The sequence below is a fragment of the Sturnus vulgaris genome, chromosome 2, assembly GCF_052056855.1.
Source record: "Sturnus vulgaris isolate bStuVul1 chromosome 2, bStuVul1.hap1, whole genome shotgun sequence".
In the NCBI taxonomy this organism is placed as follows: domain Eukaryota; kingdom Metazoa; phylum Chordata; class Aves; order Passeriformes; family Sturnidae; genus Sturnus; species Sturnus vulgaris.
Genome location: NC_142244.1, coordinates 6984660 through 7012477, shown reverse-complemented (window position 1 = coordinate 7012477; position 27818 = coordinate 6984660). Strand labels below are relative to the sequence as shown.

At 41.4% G+C, this 27818-nt stretch overlaps 1 protein-coding gene and 1 long non-coding RNA gene across 5 annotated transcripts in view; one reads left to right on the top strand and one right to left on the bottom strand.

Annotated features, from left to right (window-relative positions):
• Positions 1–9650, bottom strand: part of APP (amyloid beta precursor protein) — a 203622-nt gene extending 193972 nt beyond the window's left edge. For all 4 annotated transcript variants that reach the window (XM_014886607.2, XM_014886608.2, XM_088157747.1 and 1 more), the window contains exon 1: positions 9519–9650. In XM_014886607.2, coding sequence (XP_014742093.1) covers positions 9519–9575 — 57 coding nt within the window. In that variant the 5' untranslated portion in view covers positions 9576–9650. The remainder of the gene's footprint in view (positions 1–9518) is intronic.
• A 182-nt stretch (positions 9651–9832) lies between these two features.
• On the top strand, positions 9833–27448 carry LOC148224613 (uncharacterized). The gene is made up of 2 exons (XR_015799819.1): positions 9833–11083; positions 25421–27448. It is a non-coding gene; the product is annotated as an uncharacterized LOC148224613 (long non-coding RNA).
• The last annotated feature ends 370 nt before the right edge of the window (positions 27449–27818 follow it).

Genomic DNA, 27818 nt, shown 5'->3' with positions numbered 1-27818 from the left:
GGATGCTTCAGGTGAGACAAGCAACCTAAGCCAGTCCCAAGTTTTACAGCCTGAGCCTTGACCTTCAGTATTTTTGCCATCGCCCACAACAGTTCATAAACAGTTTAGCATTTCTATTATAGCAATTGTCTCGGATTTGGAGACAAATTTCAGGAGGAAATGCCCTGGAATGAGCGTTTCCTCTAAGGAGAAAGGGCTTCAATAACCCCCTTTTCTTCTGACAATGAGAGAAATGGATATCAGGGGATGAAAGCGGGGAGAAAAAAGCAAAACTGTTTATTAACAAAGCAAGATACCCACAAAGCACAGGAAAAAAAAAATTTGATCCTTATTTGATCCCATCCCCAACTTGTTGCATGGCCATGAAGCAAAGATGGTGGCTGCCCTTCTTCATCTCTGGGAAGGGAGGGGAAGAAAGAGTTCACACAGCAGCTGGGAACCTGCTGGATCTCTGGCCTGGATCTTCTCCTTGCAGCAGGTGAAGTTGGTGGAGTTTAATGTCCTTTGTTGTGTTGGTTCAGCTCCTCAGAGGTCTAGGGTTCGGGGCAGTCCCCCCTGAGGCTCCCCAGAGGGACCGAAAAGAAAAACAAGCCAAGACAAAAACAGTTCAAGGGAAAAAAACAAAATCAAAAACAAACAAACCAAAGCCATGCCGAGAGGATTCCCCAGTACAGCCTCCATGCCGTCTGGAGCACCAGAGAGAGAGATTGAACAGAGCCCGTGCCCAGCGCTCCCAGGCTCCAGCCCCACACCCTGGTTCACCTAAAAGATACCACAGCCATTTCTGAGCATAAAGCAGATGATTAGGAAATAAATAACCACCATAAAATTACCCCAAGAAAGCTATGAATTAATCTAAAGGTGTCTGACAAAGCCTAAGTCTCATTTGACTATTTTTTTTAGAAATAGTTTAGACTGATTTCAAAGTAAAGTGCTCTGATTTAATTTCACCCTGCTATTCATTACACTTTTTTCCCCAGGCTCAGCTGCCCACTGGATTTTCTTGCAAACACCTTCAGAAAAGCATCAGTTCCTCCGACCAAATGAACACCTCCTGAACTGGATCAGGGATGTTTCGAAGACAACCAGAGCAAGCCAGCAATCCTCCTTCCCTCACGGCACAACAGGAACAGCATCTGCCCCTCTCCCACCCACCCACCCATCTCATCCTGGCCATTCACCAAATCAAACCCATGCAGGCAAGGGCTGACTTTTGCCAGAAACATTGCTTCAGCCTGGCTTCCAACAGGAGGCTGGCAGGGACAGGTGAGTCACTCCACCTCCACAGCTCAGAGACGTGACCACGACTAGGAAGAACACTGCACATGGAAAAGGAGAAAGCGGCTCTTCAGCTGCTATGACTGGCAGGCAAAAGGAAAAAATCCTGACAGCTTATATTACCACTATGAGAACAAAAGAAGACTATACCAAAGAAGAAACTAATCTAAACAGAAGTGAAAGGAACTGCCAGTGTCTAGCTCTCCTCAGAAGACTTCACAATTCTCTCACTCACACGTTTGAGTTTCTGGGCCTCTTATTTGCTCTTTTAGGCTAATTCCCCTCCTTACTCTTCTGCATAAAATTTAAATATTAAATTTTAGTTTAGGGGGGGAGTTTGTTTCATTTTGTTTTGTCTTTTTTTAATATGAAATAAGGCTGACATCCTCATGATAAATCTAGATGTTGGGATTGCAAATTGTCATCTGCAAATTGCTGGCAATCAAGCACTAGGAGAAAAGCAACACTGAAAGAAAGATAATTTGGAGTTCCAAAATTCTCAGTTTAAAAAGCTTGTTCTTCAACAACTTCAGCACCATCATCCTTTTAAGACGTAACGGAACTGAGGACAGAATTGGCAAATGAAAACAACGAAAATATGATATGCTGCAAGATGAGTCATTAAAAGCAATTTTATTCCACTTCATAATTAAGAGAACTGCGCAGAAGACAGACAAGGCACACATAGCAGAGCTGAAACAGTATCAAACAAACTTCAAAATAACCCAACAGTTTAAAGCATGTGACAGGTCTAGATGCTCACTAACAACATGAACGCATAAACCCCTCATATTTCCATACTGGAAGCATTCAACAATTAGACAACAATCAATCGACATTTAGTATATTTAAATTTACAACGCCTTTAAAGAAAAGCAAAAGAAAACACCCAAAATAATGAATACTTTTTTAAAGCCAAAACCTTTTTATTGCATTGCATTTTCTTTCCTTCCTTCAATTTACCTTCCCCTAATAATGTTGTATTTTCCATTGTTTACATACATAAATATGTATGCATTATATGGATGTATACTAAAGAGAGGTTTCCCCAAGGGAAAAAAAAAAACAAACTAGAAGCCATGACTTAGTTCATGAGGAGCTTTAAAAAATAACTACTATGAAATCAAACCTTTAACAACAATACTTCAAAAAAAACTACCTCCCCTTGTTTTCAGGTTAGGCATAGTGATCAAATAGCTTGTAGTTACATTTGAACGATGAGAAAGCAGAATGCAATAATTCTATCAGACTCTGTATTTCAGATCCAAAAGTGCAGCTACAAATAAATTTACATAACTAAGCATAGGCAAGAGAGCAAGTTAGTTCTTAGTTGTTTGTCATAAAACTGTATTATGGTATCTGACTAGGGGGGAAAAAAAACTCACCCCTTCCAGAGACCATAATTTAGAGAAAAATCAATTTTACGGGGTTAAATCTTCAGAATGAGCAATCTCTATTTCAAAGTTGTGCTGATAAGGGAAGAGAAGGTTTGCTGCAGGCAGAAAGACAATGTGATAGCATTACAAGGAGATTGGAAACAACTCCAGAATCCTGCTCCAGCTCTATGTTTTTTTAGTGTGTGTCCATTGGACACTAATTCTAACTGTTGGAGGTAGATGAGGTGGCAATTTTCACTTTCACCACAAGTTAATGGTATACTTCAACTCTATTAGAATCAATTAACTGTATTACCTAAATTTATGCAGTATATGTGTAAACTCCTGTCTCATAGTTTCAGAAACCTTCAAGTCCAGTATTAACACAGTTCCACAAAAATCTAGAGAATTTCCCAACCTCCCCCCATCCTGAACACCTATTAAACATGTGTTTTCTTTGATTAACTGTAATTCCAAACAGATTTTTTTAAACCACAGAAATTGTCACAGTGGATCACCTTGGTAGCCTGCTCTGAAAAGGAACCATTTTTAAATGGTTTTACTAACAGGCACAACCAGTTTTGCCCCATTCCTGTCATATGTTACCTGCTATGCTTGAATAGATAAGCTCTGCTCTGGGGAAATATGAGACCAGATGAAGAACAGAGAATTCCTATCTGGATTAGCTCCAAATGGGTCAGTGGGAACTGAGTGGAGTCATCCATCCCTGAATGCACTTCCTTGGAGATTTCTGCCTTTTCACAGTGACTTGACACTAAGTTTTAACAACCAGACACTCAAGAGGGGTAATACATGAAAATACTTTAATGCCCTGCTGCAAGTCACAAGAGAGAGGCAAAGGAGCCAACACTTTAATTAAATGTTATTGCACAAACTTCAGTAAATGTGGTTTTGGAGGTTGCTCTCTTTCCCAAAGAAGCTGCCTGCTCTTTTAGATGGGCCAGCCCGACTGCCTGTGGCCAGTTTCCAACTCAGGTCTCTGAATGTCCGCCAGAAGATGACCACCTACCAAAAAACGTACAGCTCATTCCTTTGAGCACAGCACAGATTGTAAAATCAGTCCAGAGAGGGGTCACAGAGCACTCACCGAGTGGTGGCCACTGGAGAAGCAGCTCTTCAGATCCAGCTCCTGAGTAAGTTCAGTTGCCAGCCAGTGGTTAACTACTGTCTGGAAAGAGCAGCTAGACTGCAAACCCACAAAGCACCCTGGCTCATGGACTCCTCTGTTTAAAGCCTGGCTGTCCCATGGTCCATGGAATACCATCACTTGGCAAGAAGCTTTACTTCTTTTGGAAAGCCTCAATCTATACTTATTTACCCTTTAATATTCACTGCCTAAGAGAGGATGAAGTTCTCCTGAACCTGCAGGGAGGACTATCAAGAAAACAAAGCCAGAAGTCCCACTCCCCAGAAGTCAGAGCACTCACAAAGCTCTGGGAACTCCAGTAAAGAAACCAGCAACATCCACACCTACTGCTCAGTCCTGTTTCTGTTAATCAGTGCAGGGCAAGAAACCTGCAGCACACAACAACGTTAACAGTGGTGTCCTTATTGTCAGTAGCTGGTGTAATGTTTTCCACCCTTCTAAAAAACATTACTTAGTTGAACATCTTTACTGTCACACTCCAAGATGTGCTTGTCACCTGGAAAGCATGTTTTGCAAGCCACTGCACTGATTACAGCCTTAGGGTGTACTGCCCCTTACCCTAATTTTCATCACGTTAAATATTTGGTTTGTAATTACCTGAATCGTTGTGCTAAAAAGGAAAGAATCAAAACAATCCTATATCCTCCATACAGCAAGAAGCTTGAGGTGTGGCATTCATATATACATATATATACATACATATATATGCAAACATACTAATTTGCTGTAATTCAATTTATCTCCTTGAAGAGAGGCCATTATGCACACCCATTTTGTTTCTCTTTTGTTCTATGAGTAAATTCTCACATGGAAAGATAAATATTTTTTGGTGACTGAAGGCATCTGGCAAGCTTTGGTATCTACACCAAGATTTAATAATCATGTGGCTCTCTAATGCGTTTTTGGTCCAAAATGAAGAAAAAAACCCTACGTTTTAGAACCAGTATGACATTACAATCAAGGGCAGAAAAATGACTTATTTAGGGCTTAAGACTCAAAGACACACAGCCATTACTGGATGATATTCTCAGCTGGCTGGAATCTCCAACGAGGGCAGAAAATGTGCTTTCAAAACCTCAGCTATAGGTTGAAGGAAAGTTATGGGTAGGCAGGCAGACCCCACATCAGGTTGTGAGAATGAGGACACATCAGACTGCATTCAGCTTTAAGCAAAAAACAGGTCTGAGTGAAAGTTTAACTTCTCTTAAGAGTCCTTTGACTTCAAATTATTCCAGGCTCTAGCTTGCTATCAACATTGCTCCTGGCATTCTTCAGCCTGGCAGCAACTGTTGTAAACTCTCATCATAAGAGCACATTCTAAGAGCTAGCCAAGCTTACATAAAGTCCTTGTTCAGTATTTTTTCAATTTGCTTTACTTTTAATCTTCTTATACCACGGGAATTTTTTTCAAAATCCCCAGAATTTAAATCCAATAAAACATAGCTCTAGACTTACTTGTTAAAACCACACCAGACATCTCACCTAACAACTTCAGTGACAATATAAATAAATACAGTACATAATAATAAATAATAATAATAAATAAAGTACAATATATATATACCCAATTACATTTTTATCAGCAGCACTCTTCATCTCTTCATTGTCTTGATGTAAGGATGTATACAAATGTCTGCTGGTTTAATACACTCTATGCACTAATAAGATATAGATGTACACATATAGTAATGCTAAATGTAATACATTATTGATGCTAATATGTTCAGGGGTTAAATATATTTGCATACATTATCTTGATATGTAAGGTGTTTAATGCATTATGTGTATGCACATATGTATATATATATACACAGACATTTGTCAAATATCATTTTTATTTATTAAACTGAAACAAAATTTTTTCAACTTCGGGTTAGTGCATACCTTTTTGGAAGGTGTCAAAATTACATCATTCTGAGTGTTCAGGACTAAGGATGTCAATTAAGCCAAGAGAATTCCAACAGAGGGGAACCAACCAAACAGTGGATGGGGCAGGCTACCCAGGGAGGTGGCACAGGTTCTGTCCTTAGAGCTCCATTTTCCCATGCAGCCTGGTCTGCTTTGGGCACAGGGTCAGACCAGAGACCTCCTTCACGTGATGCTATCTCCCAATTTCTTGACCAAGCCTCCACACCCAACAACTTGTGTTAATTATTTTACTGAGTCACTAAAAATAATTATTCTACTCAGAGAAACAGCTGTCATTTTGTCAAGCAATTAGGAGTTACTATGCTCTTCAGCTATTTTGCTAAGCTTTGTTTTGGAAAAGAACTACTAATTAAAAGAAATTTTCATACCTTTTCTTCACAAAACTTATAAATCAAACCGTTTATTATCCTTCACAGTTTAATAAACACATGCAAAGAGCAAGTCATGAAAAGCCAAAGGAGATCTACACTTCTTGAGGGTTTGCCCTATAATTCAGCACTAATCAATTAAAAATGGGTAAGGGAGATGGTCTACATGTCACACAAACCACTCACGGGGAAAAGAATTAAAGTTTAAAAATATAAAGATCTTGTCAGTTTCCCCAGATTTTCATACATGCTTTATGAAGATGCACAGCAGTTGATCATGTTTTTTCCACAGAAAAGGCATCTGAAGACCATGCAAATATCAAAATTGTCTGTTAATCATTAATCAAACAAAAGACAAATGAGAAAGTAAGGAAGAAGCTTCTTTTCTTTACTTGCTCATTTGTTCACCTGACTGCCAAGGATCCTGATGATCCCGGAGAGCCTGCCCTATGTGCCCACTCAGCCACCCACCCCATGTCAGCATCTTAAATAAAAGTGAAAAAGGGATCCTGCAACAAATGCAAACCTTTCCCAGGGAAATTTGGGAACAGAATCGACAGACAGAGGAACTGAAAGCCTGTAACAGAAGTAAAGTAAAGGCTTTGCTCCCCCACCCATATTTCAATTTAATTTCTTGAAAGATTTGCTAGGAAACTGAACAATGAAGAAACAAATATTTGGGGCCTTCTACTAAAAAAAAAAAACAAACAAACGAACCCCACCAAAATAACAAAAGTAAGAACCTTTAAAGCACTACATTACAGAGTTTAAAGAAAAACACTGTCAAGAAACATCCTTTTTGTCTTTTTTTTCAGGGCCAGTTTATGACATACCGATACCTTAATTTCATTTCAGTCATCTGGTAAAGGAGTCTTGCTTAGAAACAGGCATGGCAGAAACCTCAGTGTGCTAATGAGAGGAAATGATTTATAAACTGGATCATTCACATAAATTCACGAGGATAGTTACTGTCTGTTGCATTTATCTGCCAAAACCAGACAATTACTGAAAAAGATTAAATGCAAAAATAACTACTGCAGAATATGGCAGCTCTCAGCCAATGGATTTCCTAACCACAGTGAGTATGATTCACATGAGGGTCAGAAAGCAATATGCTAAGCAACCATGGCATCACCAGGACATCGCTACAGAACATTTCCTTCTCAAGATGCTAAATCACTATTAATTTACCTGTAATTTTGGAATGGAATTTTTTATGTGTAAAACAGAGAGAATTTGTTTTGTTCCTGCTTTTTCTCTTCCTAATACTATTTCCCAAAGCAAAAGTACACAACGAAGCAGAGTACAGATTCTTTGCTGCTTTCCAGAAAGTATTTGTTAAAATGGCAGGGAAAACATTTCATTTCAGAAAAGAGATCTACAGAAAATGTAATTCAAACACAAAAATTTCACCCTTTAGCATAAAAAGACAGTTCAAGAGCAGAATATGCATACGCAATTTCTATTATGAAATATTTTAGTGTTATAAAAACAAGTGGCTTGCTCAAAACATCAACCTTACAGAATCAAGACTGATAAACACCTTATCACAAGACCGCCAGATGTGAAAACTTACTTGACCATCAAACATAAATTAAAGGAATAAATGCCAAGCCTAAAACATTCACATGGAACAACAGAAGACAGAAAGCTTCTGCAAAAACATCAGTTCAGTGCCCATTTCAGTAAATGTTTCCAGGCAGAGGATGTCTCTCAAAATTCTGGCCATCACTAAGGCAGACATTGCAGATGTCTCTGAGCACAGACGTTCAGTGCTCCCGAACTGCTCTGGTGCAAAATCCAAGACTCCTTTCTTCCAGCACCTTCGCACTGGCAACACCTACACACCCATCCATAAGGCCAGGGCTACAAGGATCAGACAGAAAAGCCCGTCCTTCTGTGCTCTATCTTACAGCATGGTCTCAATCATAAAATCTCATTTTTTACTTAAGCTACACACACAAGGCAGACATTTCCTTCTATTACATTCAGACAACAAATGGTTGAAAGCAGCTACTGAAACCCCAACGAGTCCCATAACTGGAAGCTTTAAACGTCTGCGCATCTGTAGAACTGCTCAGCTTGGTACATCCTGCTCAATGCTGGCAAGATCATGCCTTAAAGCAAGAGCCTGAGGCTGGCAGCCTCGGCTGCAGGGACAGAGGGCTGGTACGGAGCTGTGTCCTCTTATTCGTGGGGTACCGGGGTCCCTCCCGGGAAGGGCACCTGAGCCACAGACCCTCATCCTGTGGGAGGAGGGGACCGCAGGAGTCCGTCTCTAGTATCAGTGTAAATACTGTCATCCACATCACCGAGCCCCTCAGAAGGGGGGATTGGCACGGGAAGCCGAAGTCTTCAGGCCGAAGTGTGGCAAGCAGGGAGCGAAGGAGACCAGAAGGTGACTCACCCCTCCCACACCTTCTTTTTTGAGATCTGGCGGGGGGGAAAGGGGGAGAACCGACTCCCAGCCGTGCCAGCTCCTCCTCCAGGGTCCAAGCCTGCTGCCAGCCCACCCCGCAGGGACTGCGGACGGGTGGGCCCGGGAGACCCCCGCCCCACCGGGAGGGAGGGAGCCGGCGAAGGAAGGAAAGAGGGCGGGCAGGGGCGGCGGCGGAGGGGCGCGGGCTGCCGGCGCCTCCTCTCTGCTGCACTGCAGAGGCGCCATCTTCCCGCGCCTCGGGCCTGCGGGGGGCTCGGGCCGGCCCCGACCACCGCCCCCCGGGCACCGCCTTCCCGCGGGGCCACTGCGCCAGCCGGGGGGAGCTCCGGCCGCCGCCCCGCACACCTGCGCCACCCCCGCCCGCAGCCCGCCCCCCCCCTCCCACGGGGGACACACCGCCTCCGCAGCCCGGCGTCCCTTCCCTGCCGGGGGGACGCCCCTGCGTCCCCCGCTCGCAGCCTGGCTGCTCGCTCCTAGCCCCCGCCCCATCGGGGGATGAACGGGGCCACCCGCCTGCTCGCGGGGGAAGTTTCCCTTCCCGAGCCCCCGGCGGAGCCAGCCCCAGGGCAGAGCCGGCGCCGCTGCCGTAGCTCCGCAGCAGTGCCCGCGGACCCCTGCCCGCTGCCGCTGCGGGCGGGCGGCGGCCGAAGTTAACGGGGCAGCGCCCGCCCCGGCAGCCGAACAGCGCAGGGAGCCGGACACGCACAGTGGGGCCGAGCCAGCACCAGCCCCGGGAGGTCCCAGCCCGCTCCCTCCGCGCCCCCCGGCTCGCCTCCCCTATTGTTTGGCGAAAGGAGAGCGGCGGCAGCTATGGATGGAACACCCCGAGGAAAGCAGTCCCCACCCGGCCCGCCGCGGCCAAGCCCACGCCGCGGAGGCGGCTGCGGACAGACAAAGCTTCGGAGAAGCGGTGGAGGGTGGCGGGGAAGCCCCCGCCCGGCGCTTCCTGCCCCGCTTACCTCGAGAGCCCGGGTGGCGCCGGCGGCCAGCAGCAGGACGGCTAAGTGGGGCAGCATCGCGGCGGCCGGGAGCGGGGAGGGAGGGAGGAAAGAGGGGAAGGAGGGATGCCGTCCGGCGGGACGCGGCGGGGTCCGACTGTAAATCCTCGAGGCCGCGCCGCTGCCGAGGAAAACGCCTGATCTGCGGCGGCTCCGGGAGCGGCGCGGCGGGGCCGGTCAGCTGATGGGCCGGCCCGCCCCCGAGCGGGCGGTGCGGCCGCCCGGCCTGCGGGGACCCCTGGCGGCGGCGCCGGGCGCTGCGGCCGCGGCTCGGCCCGGCCGGACCTGCTCTTCCCTGCCCTCCGCGCTTCCCAGCAGCAGCTCCCGTTCCCTCCTCGACCGCTCGGGTACCAGCGATCGCCTTTCGAAGGCGCCGTGCTGCCTATCCGCCGCCCGCCTCTGCAGGAACCGCGACCCCTCCGTGCGCGGTCCCCTCTCGCCGAGGCACTGCGTTCAGAAACGCAACCCCCATCTTTTCAAGGTGCTCGCAAAAACACCCGAATCTAAACGTGTTGTGCGATTTAGAGGCTATTTAACACGCTCTGCCTTTCCTGGCAAGGTTGCACACCGATCCGGTATCTCCTGTTCCCGTCGAGGTGGAGGTGATGAGTCAGCACAGCCAATTTCACACATGACACACCATTGATAACAAAGATATGCAGGAGCATCGGGAGAGCTGGGACTTAGGGCAGATGAACAAGGAAGAAATCAAATGAAAATGTAGGACTTCGTGAAACACCGTCAAAATCAGGAGGCCAACGTAATCTTGCCATCTCACCCTCTGAACAGCACTGTTATAATTGGTATAGTAAACCCGTAATAAGAACTTGAAAGTGAATATTAGGAGCTTCATGTTGAAACAGCTGCTATTGTAGCCAAAATTCAGAGTGGCAGAGCTTGACCCATTCTGCCACTGATGTGCAAACTCTGTGGCAGGATTTCTGCTGCCACCAAGGCTCCCGAGACAGCAGCTGATAGACCCACCCTGTAACAGGGACCTGCAGCCAAGGGGATGGAAATCTGGAGCATGAGTCTGATGAGGAGCAGCTGAACAAACCTGTGGTGTTCAGCCTGGGAAAAAAGGAGTCTCAGAAGGGATTTTCTCACTTTCTGTAACTACCCGACAGGAGGTTGCAGAGAGACAGAGATCACATTCTTCCACACATTTTAAGTGATAGGATAAGTGGAAATGGCCTCAAATTGCAACAGGCTGGATCAAGCTGCCCAGGGAACTGGTTGACTCATGAACCCTGGAGGTATTTGAAAGGTGTATGGCCCTGTGTAACTTTAGGGACATGGATCAGTGATGCACTTGGTAGTACTGGGTTATTGGTTGGAATTGATGACCTCAGGGTTCTTTTCCAACCTAATTGATGCTGTGATATGATTCTATGACAGGCCCTTGGTGTATGGCTCGCTACAGCAGCCGTGTTGTGCTCACTCTCACACTCACCTTGAAGTCAGAACTGCAATCCCCTGAGACTCTTGGCCAAAGTTCTATCCAGATATGGAAGGATGCTTTGCAGGTGAGAGGAACTCACCTGTCAGGTGAGAGGTTACCTGTCAGGTGGGCTGCAACATGCAGTGAGAGACCGTAGTGTTACAGCATTTCACCCCTACAGCCAGGCCTTAGAGTTAGAAGACTGTTCTCATACAAGCATGAATCTTCTCATACAAGCTTATGAACTGGCAATGAATGGAGGCTTTTGGGGAATTCCTTGAGTCAGGCTTGATTAATTTAACAGATGTCTGACAGGCAGATAACAGCTGAGCTTCTGAAACACACCAGTGACACAACTGTACATTGAAATTAGTTAAACGGTAACAATGGCAGACTTAGCTGTAATAATTTAACACTGTTTCCTGTTTTTTAGGATAATGATCACATGGCTTTTGAGGAGTTAGAAAGGATTTGCTGTGCAAATTTTCTAACCAGTTGGCTTCTAAACTCAGACATTGCTTATTTGCAGCCATGGAGTTGCTTTTCCAACATCCTGTTAAAGCTTGTAGAAGTAATTCAAAAACAATTCTTCCCTGAAACAATGGAGGCAATCAGAAGGAAGCTCTTTGCAAGTTTTTGGAAAAAAAAAAGGATGGATGGAAAACTAAAATAGATTCATGTAGCTCTTTTATTATAGGTTGGCTTGGTACCTCCTTGTAATTACTTCTTCCTAGTGCTAAAACCAAAGACTATTTCACTGCTGCTTCTCTGGATCAGCCAAACCTGCTTTTTTTGTCACAGTGGGAGTGCAAGAAGGCTGGAGGTTCCTATTGCCTATAGCTAGGAATGGGGCACACCCATGGGATTGCACACCTTCAAGGAAAGCAGGAAAGACTCCAGTGAAAAGATTGGAAAAAGTCAAAGGTGCCAGGAGACCTCTATGAAATAGGTATTTCCATTTACAGCCACTAAACACCGGTGGCAATATCCAAAATACAGTGACAACATTTACTTAATATTTCATGGAGTTACCCACTGAAAGGTCATAGGTAAAAACACTTTTGAAAGTTGTTCATAAGGTCTACAAAGTTTGGAGATGACCTGCTGAGAGAGAAAAGAACAAAGATTGTGTCCTATTTTCCACTCTTTATCATCTTTCAGGATCTGCACAGAAGGTCCAATACACTTTTTTCCTTTCTTTCTCTACTTGTCATCTTAGTATAGAAATATATTCTTACCAGATCTCAGAAGCTGTTATAGCTGGAGTGCAACAAAGCCCACTACTGCCTCACAGCAGGGCCAACAATGGAAATCATCTTCCTGAAGAAGGCAGCACAGGTCGGATCACAAAATGATAGGGCTTACATTCAAATTTAATACAATGCAAACAATTCCAAACTACACCCAGATGTGATTTTTGCCTTTAACTGCTGAGCTTTTTTATTCAATCTAAATATGGTAACTTTCCAGTGATGAGCAAACATACATGTTGTGATTCATTTTTTGGACACTTCTCTGCTCTGCCTGTGTATTCTTTTTTTCACAAATCATGTCTAATATTATTTTATGGCCTTGTTAGTTTAATGTATTATGTATACACAAACACTGTTCAGCCATTCAGTTTCTCATTGAATACTCATGAAGCAAGTGGACCTTAACCACAAATACTGATACTATTCTACAATTGGTAATAAACTACCTCAGCCTGCTTCATAACCTAATGAATTAGAGAACAGGACTTGTCTGTGATTTCTGAAGAGGGACAGGCAGCCTGTGGCAGGGACACAATTACAACATTGCCAGATATCTCTGAATATATGCAAGTGATACTACATAACACCTGCCATTTACCCATGTTCACTGAATTTCTGATGTCAGAGGCTTGTTTCATTCACATCAGCAAAATAGAAGTTATTACTGCATTTGTCAGCCATATTTTATTTGTATGAGAAATACTTCCTCAGATTCTCTCAGAACAATGCTGCAGCTAGTGCTTAATGGAGATGATTTCTCCATTTGTTCTTATCTCTGAGAATAGGGCTTCAAGTTGAAAAACTTGATTTTTGGTCCAGACTCCAATGCTGACTCACTGTCTCCTTCTGAAGCTAGTTCACTTCAGTGCTCTCCATTTCTTCACAGAGGATAATACTGTTTGCCTACTTTTTTGATTCATGTACAGAACATATCAAAGCACCAGGGTTAGTATTTCTGAAAGAGCTTATGGAAGCTAAGGACTCAGATCCTACTGAGCTGACACCTTCTGTATTAGTCCCAGTTAAAGAGTTTTTCTGTACTCTGAAAACTAGTACAGCAGAAATTACTGTGCTGGTTTGGAAGTAAACTAGAGGGAGAAATGAACCCCACAAAATTACCTTGAGAGAGATTTCAGGCTGGAGTTACAATTTAATAGAGAGATTACAATAAATGAAATGATACCCAGAAACTGGCTTAAACCCACAAAGTCAGAGTAAAGCTGGCACCCTGTTGGCCAGGGTGATGGTCACAGTCCTATCAAGTAGTGGATGTAGTCCTGTTGAAGTGAAAGCAGTGGTCCTGAGGAAGTCCTGGTCCTCCTCTGGATCCATCCAGTGGTGGTGGTGGTATCCCAAATCCCCAGTTATATATGATCAGGCTCAGGTGGGAATGTTCAGTACCTCCCCCAGGGCAGGGAAGTTTACAATGGAATGACATAATCCTGTGAGTCATAGGATGTTTTTGTGAGTTCTTGATGGTCTAAGTCTTTAGTGCTGCCCATTATGATGGTGCCATTGAGCCATTATGGTTCATTAGCTGAGATGACCCGGTCAGGATGGATGTAACTATGCTGGTGCTTCCCCGAGGGAGTTATCATGGCTGAGTCATTTGTGAAGACAAACACTTCCCTGCCTCGAAGGGTTTGCCTCTTACTTAACACCCAGCTTGCAGCCTGAGGGGTGGGATATGGACTGGGCAGTTACTGCAAACCACCCGTCATTACCAGTTTGTCAGAAATGGCATAGTAATACACAGTTTGGTTACACCCCAGATTGACGCTCTCCTTCTGTAACACAGGAGAATGACCGAGTTTATTTCAGGCTCTAGGAGCAATTTGTGTTTTCAAATGCACAACATGGAAAACCTTTTGGGTTTCTGCTACAACTTGAACCACTGCAGGTATAACTGCAGTATCATGCAAGTATCCTCTAGAGTAATTTTCTTTCCTTCGGAGTCAGCCCTGAGAAAAAGGCTGTGTAAATATTAAACCAAAATAGGAAAACAGAGGTTGTACCTAATCAACCCTGAACAAGCATGTGCTTCTGGCTGCATCAATGGGTGCAGATATGACTTAAAATAGTGAACAGTTGGTCATTGTCTGAATTCTGCAAAGCATCTTTAACTTTGGCTTTTACAGATGCAGTACACAGTTAAGTATCCAGTAGCCATAGAGACCTTCTCAAATGCAAATGATTTGTTCTGCACAGCACAGCAGTGTCAGGTGTTGATGATATCTGCTGGAGCAGGTACACAATACAAACGGCAGAGCAAAGTGAATAATATCACTGTCCAAAATCCCAGGCATGTTCAGCCAAGGAAATGGAGATGTTCACAACAGTAATTGCTCCAGTGATTAGGATGTGAATATACATGGACATCACTCCATATCAAACAAATTTGGTGCTATTCCGACTTCTCCCTTTGTTGACATAAGCTATTGTGCTTGCTGATAGTGTCAGTAAAGGGGAAATCTTTAGGATATCTGCTGCTTCATTTGATTCTGTACTCCTGATTTTGTTTACCTAATTACTACATAATGCAAAAATTCCTAGCAGAATCAGAGTTTAATATCTATTCCTTTTTTTTCCCCACACTGCATGCACTGAATCCTCATAGATATTTTTGGCCTCATGCTTGTGTGGTTTATTTACTAGAAAAGTACTGCAGGTGCAGGCTTTCTGCAGCTGTTTTAACTCACCATCCTATATGCAAACCATTCAATAGTAACATTCTTCTCACAAAAAATAAATTACCCTACAGTAAACCCAACCAATTTCTTTTCAAGCAAGTCATGTTTGGCATTGTTTGCAGAACAATCAGCATTTCTGAATGATTAAAGCAAATCCTTGAGAGCATCTAACTCCACAGGAACCCCAGAGCAAATGACACTTGACCATACTGAAAGTTATGATGTGCTTTTTGCATTTGCAGTTGTAGAAGCCACCAGATGAGATGGTTATGGTCCTCTCGGCATCTTTTCAGCAGCCTATTGTTCTGTGATTTGTCTTCCCAGATAAAAAAAATATTTCAGTTCGTGGTGTGAATATCCCAAATCAGTAACACTTAACAAAAATAGAGGCAACCAACAGGATGTCTTTGATTTCTCTCAATATCTGAGTGCACTAGTAAGGTTTTAAAGTACTATTTTAAAGTCACTAAGTACATTTTTTTTTACTGTCAAAGATTAACTTTGTTATTTTATCTCCTATGCTTCAACAATACTTTACCCAACTCTCCACAGACACAACTCTCAAGGTTTGGCCAGGTTCCCACCAGATCTTGCTCTCACATAACTTTGCTCAGAGCTATCCTGCTATCTGTCATCTGTCCTGCCCAGTCCCCTAAACCAGGGATCACAAACATTCCTCTCAGCCTTTAGACTCTTCTCTTTAGACACTTTCATAGTCTGAAATAGAACCTGTTAATACACACCTAATTTCCCTTCTAGATTTTTTACGAGAAAAGAGTGCTGCCAAAAAAGTAACCAAGTCTATTTGGAAGTTGTGAAGTTATTGAAGAAATATCTTGTTATTTTTGAATCAGCTTCCACCCTCTCCAGCCCACTCAAGCCTTCCATGGATGCCTGAATGGACCTCAAGATAAAAAAGAGGTCTCTGTCTAGCCAAAGGAAACTGTCTGTGCAAAGCCAGACACCATGCTTTGTTTCCACACTATCTTGGAACAGAAATAAAAATAAGGAAATTTATCGGATGATTATGTATGTATACATATATAAACAAAATATTTCTTAGATTCTGAGTTCAGTTAACTGAAGACATTTGTACAGAAGGAGATAATACACTGCTGTTTTGATTCTTTCAGCATCATGTCTCAGACCATAAAACACCTGCTTAATTGCTAACACAGCAGGTTGGGTTGCTCAGACCCATCTCCCACCTGGTTCTAGAAATACAATGCTTGACTCAATTTTGAAAGACCCAGCTAGATTGCAATAGTGACATTAAATCCAATAAATTCAAGAACAGTAGCAGAATACAGAGAACCTGTTTGTCAAGGAACTGTAAGAAAAGCATTCCCATTCTTCAACCTCCTTACAGCAGACTTAACTCCACACATGATTTAGCCTTCCATCAAATGTCTGTGAAGAAAAAAACATAGTAGTTTTCTGAAAGCTGTGAAGTGGTCAACAGAGACTCTTAGAGAAGAAGTGAAGCTTGAGACCTTTACATTATGAATTGACAAATTCATCTGGAACACAACTCCACCAAAATTCAGCAGGTGATAAGAAGGTCTCTTGAGCCATAAGCCTGCACTTCAAATGTGTACAAAAAACACCCAACCCAAGAAATTGTTGCATGGATTCAATTATTTCAGCAGCAGTGAGGTGTGTAGGAGCCACAATTTTCTGTCTCTTCACTCCCTGTAAAGCCATTTGAAAGACTACAGTCATTGCCTGGAAATGTCTGGTTCCAGTGGAGTATGGTGGCAGCGATAAATGGGGATGCTGCTGTACCCCTTATGCTCACTCTGTATGTGACTGAGGCTTTCACTCTGGCAATTCCCATCACCCTCCACAGCAAGGGTGTGTTTGCATTCCCACTGCTGGGCTGCAGCAGCATTTGAGGTGGAAGGAGAAGGAGGAAAAGGCTAAACTTTGCATCTGTAACTCTCTTAGCATGCTGTTTGTAAAGTCACATTAGGAGATTGTGAAAGAGTGTCATGGGGCAGCCTGTGCAGTGTTTGTATGTGTGAGATTTTTATTAAAGGGGAAACAGAGTGGAAAGAAAAATAATTCTCCCCTAATTTGTATTACGAAATTCTGGTAGGTTTTTTTTCCTTAAGAGCTATAGTTCAAGCCAAGTGGTAGACCTGAAAATAAAGGAAACATACTTGTTTTAAATTAAAAGCACTGCTTCTTGTTGGCTTTCTGCATTTCAACAAGCTATAGAGATTGCAAATGCCTCCCATGGCTATCAACGAGAAGCAAATTTATTTTCCAAAATAAAATGTAGGAAGAGAGAAGGAAGAGGAGGAGAAAGAAGCCTCAGAATATTACATAATTTGCTGAGTCCTTCTATGGACCCTCTTCACAGCCATCATTAACGCTTGCCAGGCAAGCTGACTCAGTGTACTCAGAAATTCACATGCAAATATGGAACATGAGGCATTTTCTCATCTATTAGCTGGTGCTCAAAGTAATGTGCCTGGTCTAACGTGCACACATTAGAAAGTACAAATCAGATCACTTGGTGAGACAGTTGATATTGTTCTTGGACAAGGACTCATAATCTCATGGGGCCCTCAAAAATTGGCTGTAGGGTAGCTATCAGGATTTTGGTATCACAGACTGCTACTACAAAGAACAGTGCATAGTGCAGCAATGCAGATTAGGCAATCATCAAAATGTTAATGAACTCTTCTAAGATAATAATTTCTGTAGAGTCTCATAGTAAGACTGAAACCATTGATGAGGCCAGGAGCATAACAAAGAAGCTGCACAACAGCACAGAAACAGACATCTGGAAATCACAAACATCTTTTATAAAACACAGTATTAGAAGCAGGCAAGTTTGATTACAAGCACATAAATCAGGGACTGCAGGAGCTTTGTAATGGATGGTTTTTGGGTGGAAAAAAAGGGGGAAGGGAAGTTGCAATGAAGAACAGCAGCCTGTTCTGTATACAAAACCAGTGCCATCCTTAGAGCCTATGTGTTTTGTAATTGCTCTGCAATTTCTCTCAGCACAGGGGTTTTGAAATATTTGTTCAAGTTGATTTGGCATACATCTGCCTCATTCCTTTACACACAAAATAATTGGGCATACTGTTCTTTGATTTATAGCAGAGACACAAAAACATACTGAAAGCAGGAGAATAGGTGAAATTTCCTTTTCATTTGGCAGGATTTGTGAGACAAATGGTAGGCAAAAGTTTGGTTCCACCAAAAAAGGCTCTAAAACTAGACTCTGCATACTGGTGAGCTGAGATCAAGCTCCTGTCATCGGATCCTGTGTCATAACCTGCTCTTAGAGGGTGCAGAGGGTACACACTGTGCATTCAGCCTCATTGGTCAAGAGGGCAGGAGGGCTGCAAGCTGGGACACCAGCACCCAGTACCTGTGCAGCTCGAGGTGTGCTCCTTCAGGCACCCAGCAGTGTGAATGTCAAGATATTCATTGTGACAGAGATGCTGACATTATTCTTTGCATTTTTAACAAGCTACCAGTGAAGTATTATAAGTGATGCAGCTGCTTTTATATTAGCATGGAATTATGCAGAGTTAATGAGGATCAGTGTCATGTCAGACATTTGAAGAATCATCCACTCTTTTCAAAATATCAACATGATGCTGTAGAGGGAACATATTCTGACACCTGCTTATGAAACCCTATTGCTGTATAGAACAGATAGACCTCCCTGGCAACCAGCTCTAGGTGCAGTTTATTGTGAGCTACTGCACTACAGAATCACAGAGCGAGCCAGATCGAGCTGTAAAAGCCAACATCCAGTTAAATCTCGCCAAGTTCTATTGTGAAAAGCAATTTCTTTGAAGTTGGCTTCATCTCATTTAAAGCCAACAGACTCTGAAATCACCAAGATTTTTTCAAATACATCACCTGATATATTTTCTGTATGCATTCATTGCCCCAAACTGAGTCACTAATTTTTTTTTTTAAATTAGAAAGAAAACAAATCACCACATTTTTGAAAATTGTCAGAAGGTTATATAGCATAACTGAGATGGCAAATATATCTGTCATTTTCTCAGAGTTTGGAACACAGTACATTCAAGAAAACTCATACAAATTCATTTTTTTTGAGAAAAATGAAACAGAGAAATTCTTATGGCTGAGACAATTAATGAAAAAGTAGAAGCATCTCTGAATATAATGTACAAATATTTCTACCATAATAGCTGTACATTATCCTACTAAACTATGGCTATAAACCTAAATATATTAAAAACAATAAACAGAAATAAATACTGGTGTTCAGCCTCTAAAGTCTCAAATTAAAAAAAAAAAAAAAAAGAAGGAAATTAAGCAGATAAATCCAACATTAGTAGGTACAATATCAAAGTTGTTATATTTGACTTCTTATGCTTTTTGCACCAAATGTAGTACAGCTGTTACTGTCACACTGTTAAAGTAACTATTCCTTCCCCTTCCTTCTGGCACTTAAATATCGTATGTATACCCAGAAATTATTTCTATACCTAACAATATAAAATATGTATATCTTACATACTTATATATATATATATAACATGATACACTCACTGTGGTGTATTTTATAGCTATATATCTCTGTTAAGGTAGTTATTGATGTCACTGTATGTCTAGATGAGAAAAACAGCCTGGACTCTCGTTAATCATGTGAGATACTGGCAGCAAACCACTAGCATTGCAGTAGCACTGGTGAGATTCCAAACTGACTGAACCATCACTGGCCTTATGAAAAACATTTAAGAAAGCAAATCATTTATTGTTCTTTTTACATGCACACATGCTGGCCCGTGTCTCATTGTCATCAACAAAAGCAGATACCACACAGGATTTGAAGGCAATAATCCTACAATCTCCAGTTCACATCAAGAAATGTTGAAGATATTCTGATGTAATTCCACAGCCATTTGAACCACCAACACCTGCTTTGGTGAACTTTCTGCAGTAATCTCAAACTGTGTTTAAATTGCTCATGGTGGGACTCAGCCAAGGCTTAAGTTATCGTGGAACTCACTCTTCAGACTGGCATCTGGTAAGAAAGAGGTGTTAAAAACCAGTGTGCTTGAATTACCAAAATGCACATGTCTATGTATGTATATAGACATAGAATATAGATATGGAATATAGATATATGGATATAGAATATAGATATAAATGAGAATTGCCATCATCATAAGGATGATTTTTCTGTCCTTGCAGAACTGCAACATATACTGTTTTAGTCGGACATTAATAGTACCATGCTCAAGCTCAAACAGAAATTATCTAAATCCTTTCAGATTCCTGCTCTCAAAAAAAGAAAAAAGGAAAATGAAAAAAGAAAAAAGGAAAATGAAAAAAGAAAGGAGTTATGTATAGCAGCAAGGGTGTGAAAAGCTGGTATGTTTCCAAAGCATTTCAGGTAAACATGTCACAGCAGCAGCTTGAATTAAGCAGTGGTATCTATAGGAAGTATTTGACTTATTCTCTGTCTTTGTGCAAACGTTAAGCAGAAAACATGGACTGAAAATACAGTGACATTTTTAAATAAATGTTTTGAATTCATTTATTCAGGGTTGTATCTGGGCAGCATTTAGTTTAAATGATGCTTAAATTGTGCTTTTCAAAACTGTTCAGGGTTGACATAGTTCTATTCCCAAGTAAAAATCAGTAGGAGTTTTACTGCTGACTTCTACAGAATATAAGCCAATGCTGAACACTTCTGAAAATAGCTTTCCATCTGTATATCTATGTAAATGAATAGGGACTGTTAGCAGAAATAGGAACAGAAAAGATCAGGCTTTTAATTTTAAAAGTTGAAGTTAAATATAGTTACTATACTAGAAAACAAAAACACAAGAAAATCTCAGACAAACTTTAATACTTTTTGCTTTCATTTATGGCAGAAATGGATGGAAAACAGTTCCATTGCCTTAGGTGACACAGCTCCAGGCTTTCTAATGTCATTAGACACCACCAACTCCTTAGTAATGGTATTTCACGCTTCTAGTGGGAAGATGAGGACTGAGCCATCTCAGAGTTAGTCCCAGGCATTCAACCACCACTAAAAGAAATAAATCAAAAACATAGTTTTCTAAATTTAGTAGAAGTTGAAATGGACTTCCCATTTTCCCTAAGCAGACCTTTTCTTCTCCCATTAGAGGTGGTCCTTTCTGTGAAGGAGCAGCCGTTTGTGACAAGCAAACATCTGTTGACTCTGAACCAGCCCAACAATAACAGTAATCAATAGTTAACACATGAATAGTCCTACTGACTACAGGGAAGCTGCTGGTGTGCCTCCAACAGCCTTACTTTAGTGCTTTGTACACTCACAGCCTGACTATTGCAGAAGTTAGCAAAGTCCATGGCAAGATCTGGAAATACTTCTTTTTGGTATTTTAGGCCTGCTCAGTTTTGGTTCCTTTACTTCTTTCTGACCCCACTGCATTTCCAGGGAGCTTTACTGATGGAAGGGTCATTTTGCATTCTTGCTCCATTGTACACCCCTATGGACAGAGATCTAGTGGGTAGAAGACAAGCTGATATTAAGGCCAGGAGCCTCATCAGCTGTAAATTTAGCTCTTAAAGTCTTGAAGGCTCAGTTCTAAGCAGCAGTGCAGTGTGGAAAGGAGGACCTATGTGACCCACTGCTCTTGGTAAGTAGGAAGAAGTTTATTCAAAGTCATTAAAGTCTAGTATGTTGTAAGAGATTTTTTTTTTTTATCTGAGGTTTGAAATCTTTGGTGTACTTTGTTATATTATCCAATTTAGATTTAAGTATATCCTTTACCAATTTGCCAACCCAAGTGGCACCTCCAGTGTTATTTGATTTTTCTTCTTTTCTTTAAATAGGTCTTTTAAAAAATCAGGAAGTTAAGAAAAGAGGAAGTAGTACTAATGGCATGATAAGCTTACTGTGGCACTCAGAACTTGCTGATCCCACCTTCTGAGCATCTTGGGCTCAGAAAATCAGTAAAGCTTATTAAAAAATCAAGGTCTTCAGAATGGAGCTCATTTTGTCATGGGTGGGGATTTTTTTGCTTTGTTCTATACATGTTGAAAGAAAATACGTAAAAAGAGCCAATACTGCTTTCAGCTTATTGCTAGCAACTCATATTTAATACCAAAGTACAGAAAGCCTCACATCTAGTTCTTCATGGGAAATATGATTCCCCTGTGATCAGTCTAAAGTTGACTTAAGTCAGATTGAAACTACCTTAGTCACAACTCCAGAAAAGTCAACTTCCTCCAGTGATAAGGAAGTATGAGGGTGAGATATGAATATTGATGCAGTTTTGAGGCTGACTTTCCACAGAATATTTTGTCAAGTTCAAGAACTTGAACCCAATATATCTTAAAAGTTACCTCAGTGCTCCTCAGGTGTCTCAGGTTGCAATACAGGATGTAACCAAAAGTATGTCTTCTATTACCATCTGTTAAAAAACAGGTGGGGCAGTGTTCTTTATCTTTTCCACAACCCATCCTTCCTCCAGGAGGATATCTTCTGTTAATGGGCCATTGAGTCCCACTGCATGACTGATAAAATTACATCATCCCATTGGGAGATGCTCCAGCCAGGGGGAGGAGCCAAACATTTCCTACCTAGATAAAATCTGAGATTTGGAACACCAAAGCAGCCTTTTTCCATTGGACTCCTGAGGAACACCAGGCCCATCTATACCACCACTGGCCCTTCAGAGGAAAACTGCACCATTCTACAGGATCACTGCTTCAACTGAACCACATCTGTCACTCCAGGACTGCAGCCACCATTTAATGGGACTGCTACCAACACTCTGACTGACTGACAGGGTGTCAGGTTGTATTCTGTCAGTGTTTTGGTTTTTTGTATTTCTGTATTTTAATTTAAATTTTCCTAGCAAGGACTGCTATTCCTATTCCCATATTTTTGCCTGGGAGCTCCTTAATTTCAAAATTATAATAATTTGGAGGGAAGGGCATTTACATTTTCCATTTCAAGAGAGGCTCTTGCCATCCTTAGCAGACACCTGTCTTTCAAACCGAGACATCGAGGTTGGAGTAGAAGTCTGTGATCCTGCTTCATTCTCAGAGCATTCTACTGTGTGAGTACCCCAGAGACACAGATCTCAGGGGCTGCTCTGAATTTATTAATGGAGATTTTTCAGAGAATCATAAGACTTTATTCCAAGTGCAAGGAGAAACTCTTTTATCTGACTTCATTACCGTATAGCAGTCACTAGCTCATTTACACACACACAAATGATTCCGAAAATCCCCACAGTGCTTGCAAGGTTTGCAGCTTGCAGAAATGATCACATTTTGTGTTTGTCACTTATCTAAAGCAAAATAGTATAAAAGCACAGCAGATGAGAAGAAAAAGGCATCCTTCACTAAAGATTGTTTCCTCTCAGAAGTGTCACTGGAACAAGAAGTGGATGTGTTTACTGACCTCTGATGACTAGGAAGTAGTGCTATGTAAACCTCTCCATCACAAATCAAATAGTTTATTAATGCCTGTAATTTCTGGCCATATCATAAAGGGCTTTTCAGTCTTTTCCCAGGCATTCTTTCCCAATGTCTCCTATAATGTGCAGTAACTTATGAGCAGAGATGGGAACTACTGCATAGCTACATCTACAATAAAATCTGTTCTTATTTCAGGATAGAATTTAATAGAAACTCTGCACTTTCCATCTCTTGCCAAAATGTACAATTTAAGTAAATTGTGTTAGGAATGAAGTCATACTCTCATACAATATAATAATAAAAAGTGGCTGATTATGTTTTGTACTATAAGAACTGTGTGTCATCAGAGCAGGAGATTCAAGATCTTTTTTTAAAATTTAAAAAAAAAAAAACCAACCCTGTTTGAAGTACTGACATCTAAACATAATTTTGCAAGTAAGAAAATATTGCAGTGTATATTTTTAGGCTCCACATGAATCTCAATATTCAAAAAGAAAAGAAGTTTATTAACCTGATCAGACCTTTCCTTTTCCAGAGCACCATATTTGAAGACCATCTTGTACCTAAATTTCCTCAAAGACCAAAACAAATCCCCCCAGAGATGCCCAAACAAAATACAGAGTTAAAGGAAGCTAATGCTGGCATGAGCTAGTAAACATCACAGAAAGATATGATAGATTCATGCCAATAGATTGGTAGTGGCACATGAGTTTTATTGGCCCTGGCAGTCCTGTTGACCCAGACATTTTCACAGGCATAACAAACTGGAGATATTATCTCTCACTGTTATTGAGGTATCATGACTTAGCATGATTCTATTTTTTTCTTTAGGACAGGCTGAGTTCACAGTGAAGCAAGTGCTGTGCTGAGCTAAATAAGTGAACAGAGAAACAGAAACAAGCCAAGAAGTGTGAATATATTTCACAACTAATGAATCCTTTGAAATCAGTGCTTTGAACAGCTTCCCACCTTCAGTCAGTGGGATCTAACTTTGGAAACAATATTTTGCTGTGATGATAAAAGCTGGGCATTTAAAAATAAATCAAAATGAACACAGTTCATGAACACAGTTCAAAAAGAATGAGGTTTTGTTAATAAAAGTGAAAATGCCAACATAAAGCACTATGGAGTACCTTTGTTTTGCCACTTTTGGCATTTGTAGCAGCATCCAAAGATACATTGCAACATTTCTGGTTGTTGAGACACCATACAGCAAATCATCACAAATAATTTTGGTGTGGAAGGCTGAAGACAAATAGGAGATCACCAGCTCAATCAAAAGAATATCATCTCAGGGTTTTGAGCCAGGAAAGCATATAAGAAAGTGCTCAACTCCACACACTTGAACAAGCCCACTGAAAAGAACAGCATCTGCTCACTGTCTGTGAGGAACCAATTTAATTTTGAAATAATAATGCTCAACACTGTTCAGTTTTATTTCTTGAACTGTCGGTTATGAATCTGGTATTTGATTTTGAATGGAAAAGTACCAGACGGGCTGCACATGCCTTGGCAGGAGCAGCACATGGCAGCACCTGCACAGAGAAAGGCTCTGTTGCTAGGCGATCCCTTTAGGAAATAGGGAATAGTTCTATCTCTGGGGTGGTTTTACTGGCAGCCTCTCAGGGGAAGATTTCCTCCACCTCTAGACCCTAAGCTACTCGCCCTAGAGGGATGGTAACTCCTGCTCCTGGGGGAACTCTCTCCTGATTAGCATGTTTTAAGTTGCATAGCATATCGATTGGATGTATTCAGATCAGCAGCGTGAGTGGAATGATCCTGCAGAGCATTCAGCATCAATTCAAAGTCCAGCTGAAAACTTGTAAGTTACTGTCCTGACAAATGGAAGCTGTGGGTGGAAGTTCCTTTATCCAGTCTGGTCAGAGATCTTTGTCTATTTGGCAAATACTTACTTGAGGCAGCTGCTGTGGTTAAGTGTTGAAGTGGAAAATGATCTTTTAGGATATTCTAGAAATGGGTATATTGCATTGTTTCTGTCAGTGAATGATAAATATTTCTAGAGGATGTTAATGTTTTATAATTATTATGTTCCAGGACCAGAATGGCACACCTAATGAATTGCTGACTTCAAAGTACATCAGAAACCCAGTATTCAGAATGAGAATCTCTGGATTTCAGTCTCTTATTTTTCTCTCTGTTGTTTTTGTTTGTTTATTTATTTGTTTTGTTTTGCTTTGTTGGATTTTTTAAGATTACAAGGGACAGCAGTAGCATTATGGAATCTATTGGGGGCTTATGAATGGTAGGGATGCATTTTACTCCATCAGGTTCTGATATGCATTCTTTTTGAAGGTGATTATTAATTTTCTGCTCCCACAAGAAATTACTCCAATAGTAACAACCCAACCTGAGAATATAAATAATGTCTTAAAGAAAAGACGAACACCTCCAGTCTTGCTTCTTTAAAATATATATATGCTAAAGTAGGAAACGAGAAAGAAATAGCCATGAAAGTAGTGTTTACTAAAGAATGGTTGCTCTGAAACAGCACTATGCATTATTTAACTGGCTTGTGGAGGACTTAGATGTTGTCAAGTATGGCATACATAATTTCCTTTAGATGGATGCTAATTTGTGGATGTCCTGTCCTATCCCTGGAAGTGTTCAAGACCAGGTTGGATGGGGTTTGGAGTAACCTTGTCTAGTGGAAAGTGTCCCTGCCCATGGCAAGGAGGTTGGAACTTAATGGTCTTTAAGATGCCTTCCAACTCAAACCATTCTATGATTCTGTGATCTGTGATGAGAAATGTTGGTGGTTTCTTGGCAGTAGCTGTCAAGGACAATGTGATTCTACAATATGCTGAGATGTTCACTTTCTCTTTGCATATAATTTAGGTCGTAAGAGTGAAGTGAGTTGAAATCAGAAGGTGAGATGAAGCCTGAAATACAGCTGTAGGGAGGTACATGACAGAGGCAGGAGAAAGAAATGAGTCAGAAATGAAAAAAAAACAAAAAAACAAAAACAAAAACAAACAAACAAAAACAACAACAAAAAACAACAACAAAAAAAAATCCCCAAAACCAAAACAAAACAAAAAAAAAAAAAACCAAAAACAAAAAAACAACAGGAAGGAAAGACAAGGGAAAGGTGGGGTGGAGAAACCGAGATGGTATATTAAATGAAATGCCCTCTTAAGGCTTTCCTTTCAGGTCATGGTAGAAGAATCCTGGCAGGAAATGAATGAAATTTGTGCCTTTTCACATTTCATTGAAAAAAAGAAGTTCCTGCATTATTCTAGCAACCTTTTTAAACACTAAATTTACTTCAAAACATTTTCCTTGCCCTTTACTCCCAAACAAAATACCAGCTGAGAGGAAAAAAACCTACTTAATCTCACCCCAAACTCTTCATAGTCAGGAAGTGTAGGAGTGAGAAGAATGACTCTTGTCAGGCACACTGAAGACAGAAGATAGAAGGATGAGTGTCTTGTGGACTACTTCAAGTGCTTTAAATCTGTAGTTTACAAAACAACAGATGGCAATAAGTATCTAGCAATAACTAGCCAATGGGTAAAATGCCAAAGGATTTTTTATATTATTTCCTCAAAATCATATATTGCTTCAAGGGTAGAATACAGCTGTTTTGGTACAAAAGTCCATAGAAAAACAAACAAACAACCCTACAACAAAAAACAAGCTACCAAGAAAAGATTCCAAACTTCCAAACCATTAAAAACAAGCTGGCTGCCACCTCTCTCCTGGACACTGAAATTTTCCTTCTCTGTTGCACATAGGTAAAACCTTACAAAATAAGGGCTTTGTTACTCTTGTAAAACCATAGCTCAGGCCTGCTACTTCAGCTAAGTAGAAAAGGACTATGGAAAAGTGACTCAGCTGAATTAGAGGTAGAAAAACAAGTTAATAACCATTTCATGTTCACATTGTGGTGTGTGGTGGTTGGTTTAAGTTTGTTATGTTTTAAAACTATGTAACTGATAAAGGTCTAGCTGCTTTAAAATGCCTGGTTTTGCAATAAAATGCTTTGCTTTGCACTGCCTGGGGACTCTGTGTTGCTCTGCTCAAACTGTTCTCCAGTCTAATATTAAACTGTCTACCACAGGGTGATTTTTTGGTTTTTTCACATAAATGCCCACCACAGCAGTATTTATACCACTTTTGTCCCAAGAAAAATTTGCAGATCTGCAACTGGGACAGTTCCTAGAGAAACATGCATTGGACAGGTAAAGAGTAGGCAGAGTCCTAGTGACACAAAGGCTACCCACCCTCTCTGCTCTTACCTATTCAGCATAAAGAGAAAATACCATTGTTTACTGGTTGATTTTACATTCAAGATACAGCCCCAGGAGTAGTTAATCAGCTAACAGGAATATTACCAACTTAGGTCACAATTTTCTGCAACTTCTTTCCTGTTATAGAACAGATGAAGTCAGTGTGTTTTTGATGCCTTAAAAATCTAGAAACAAAACAACAC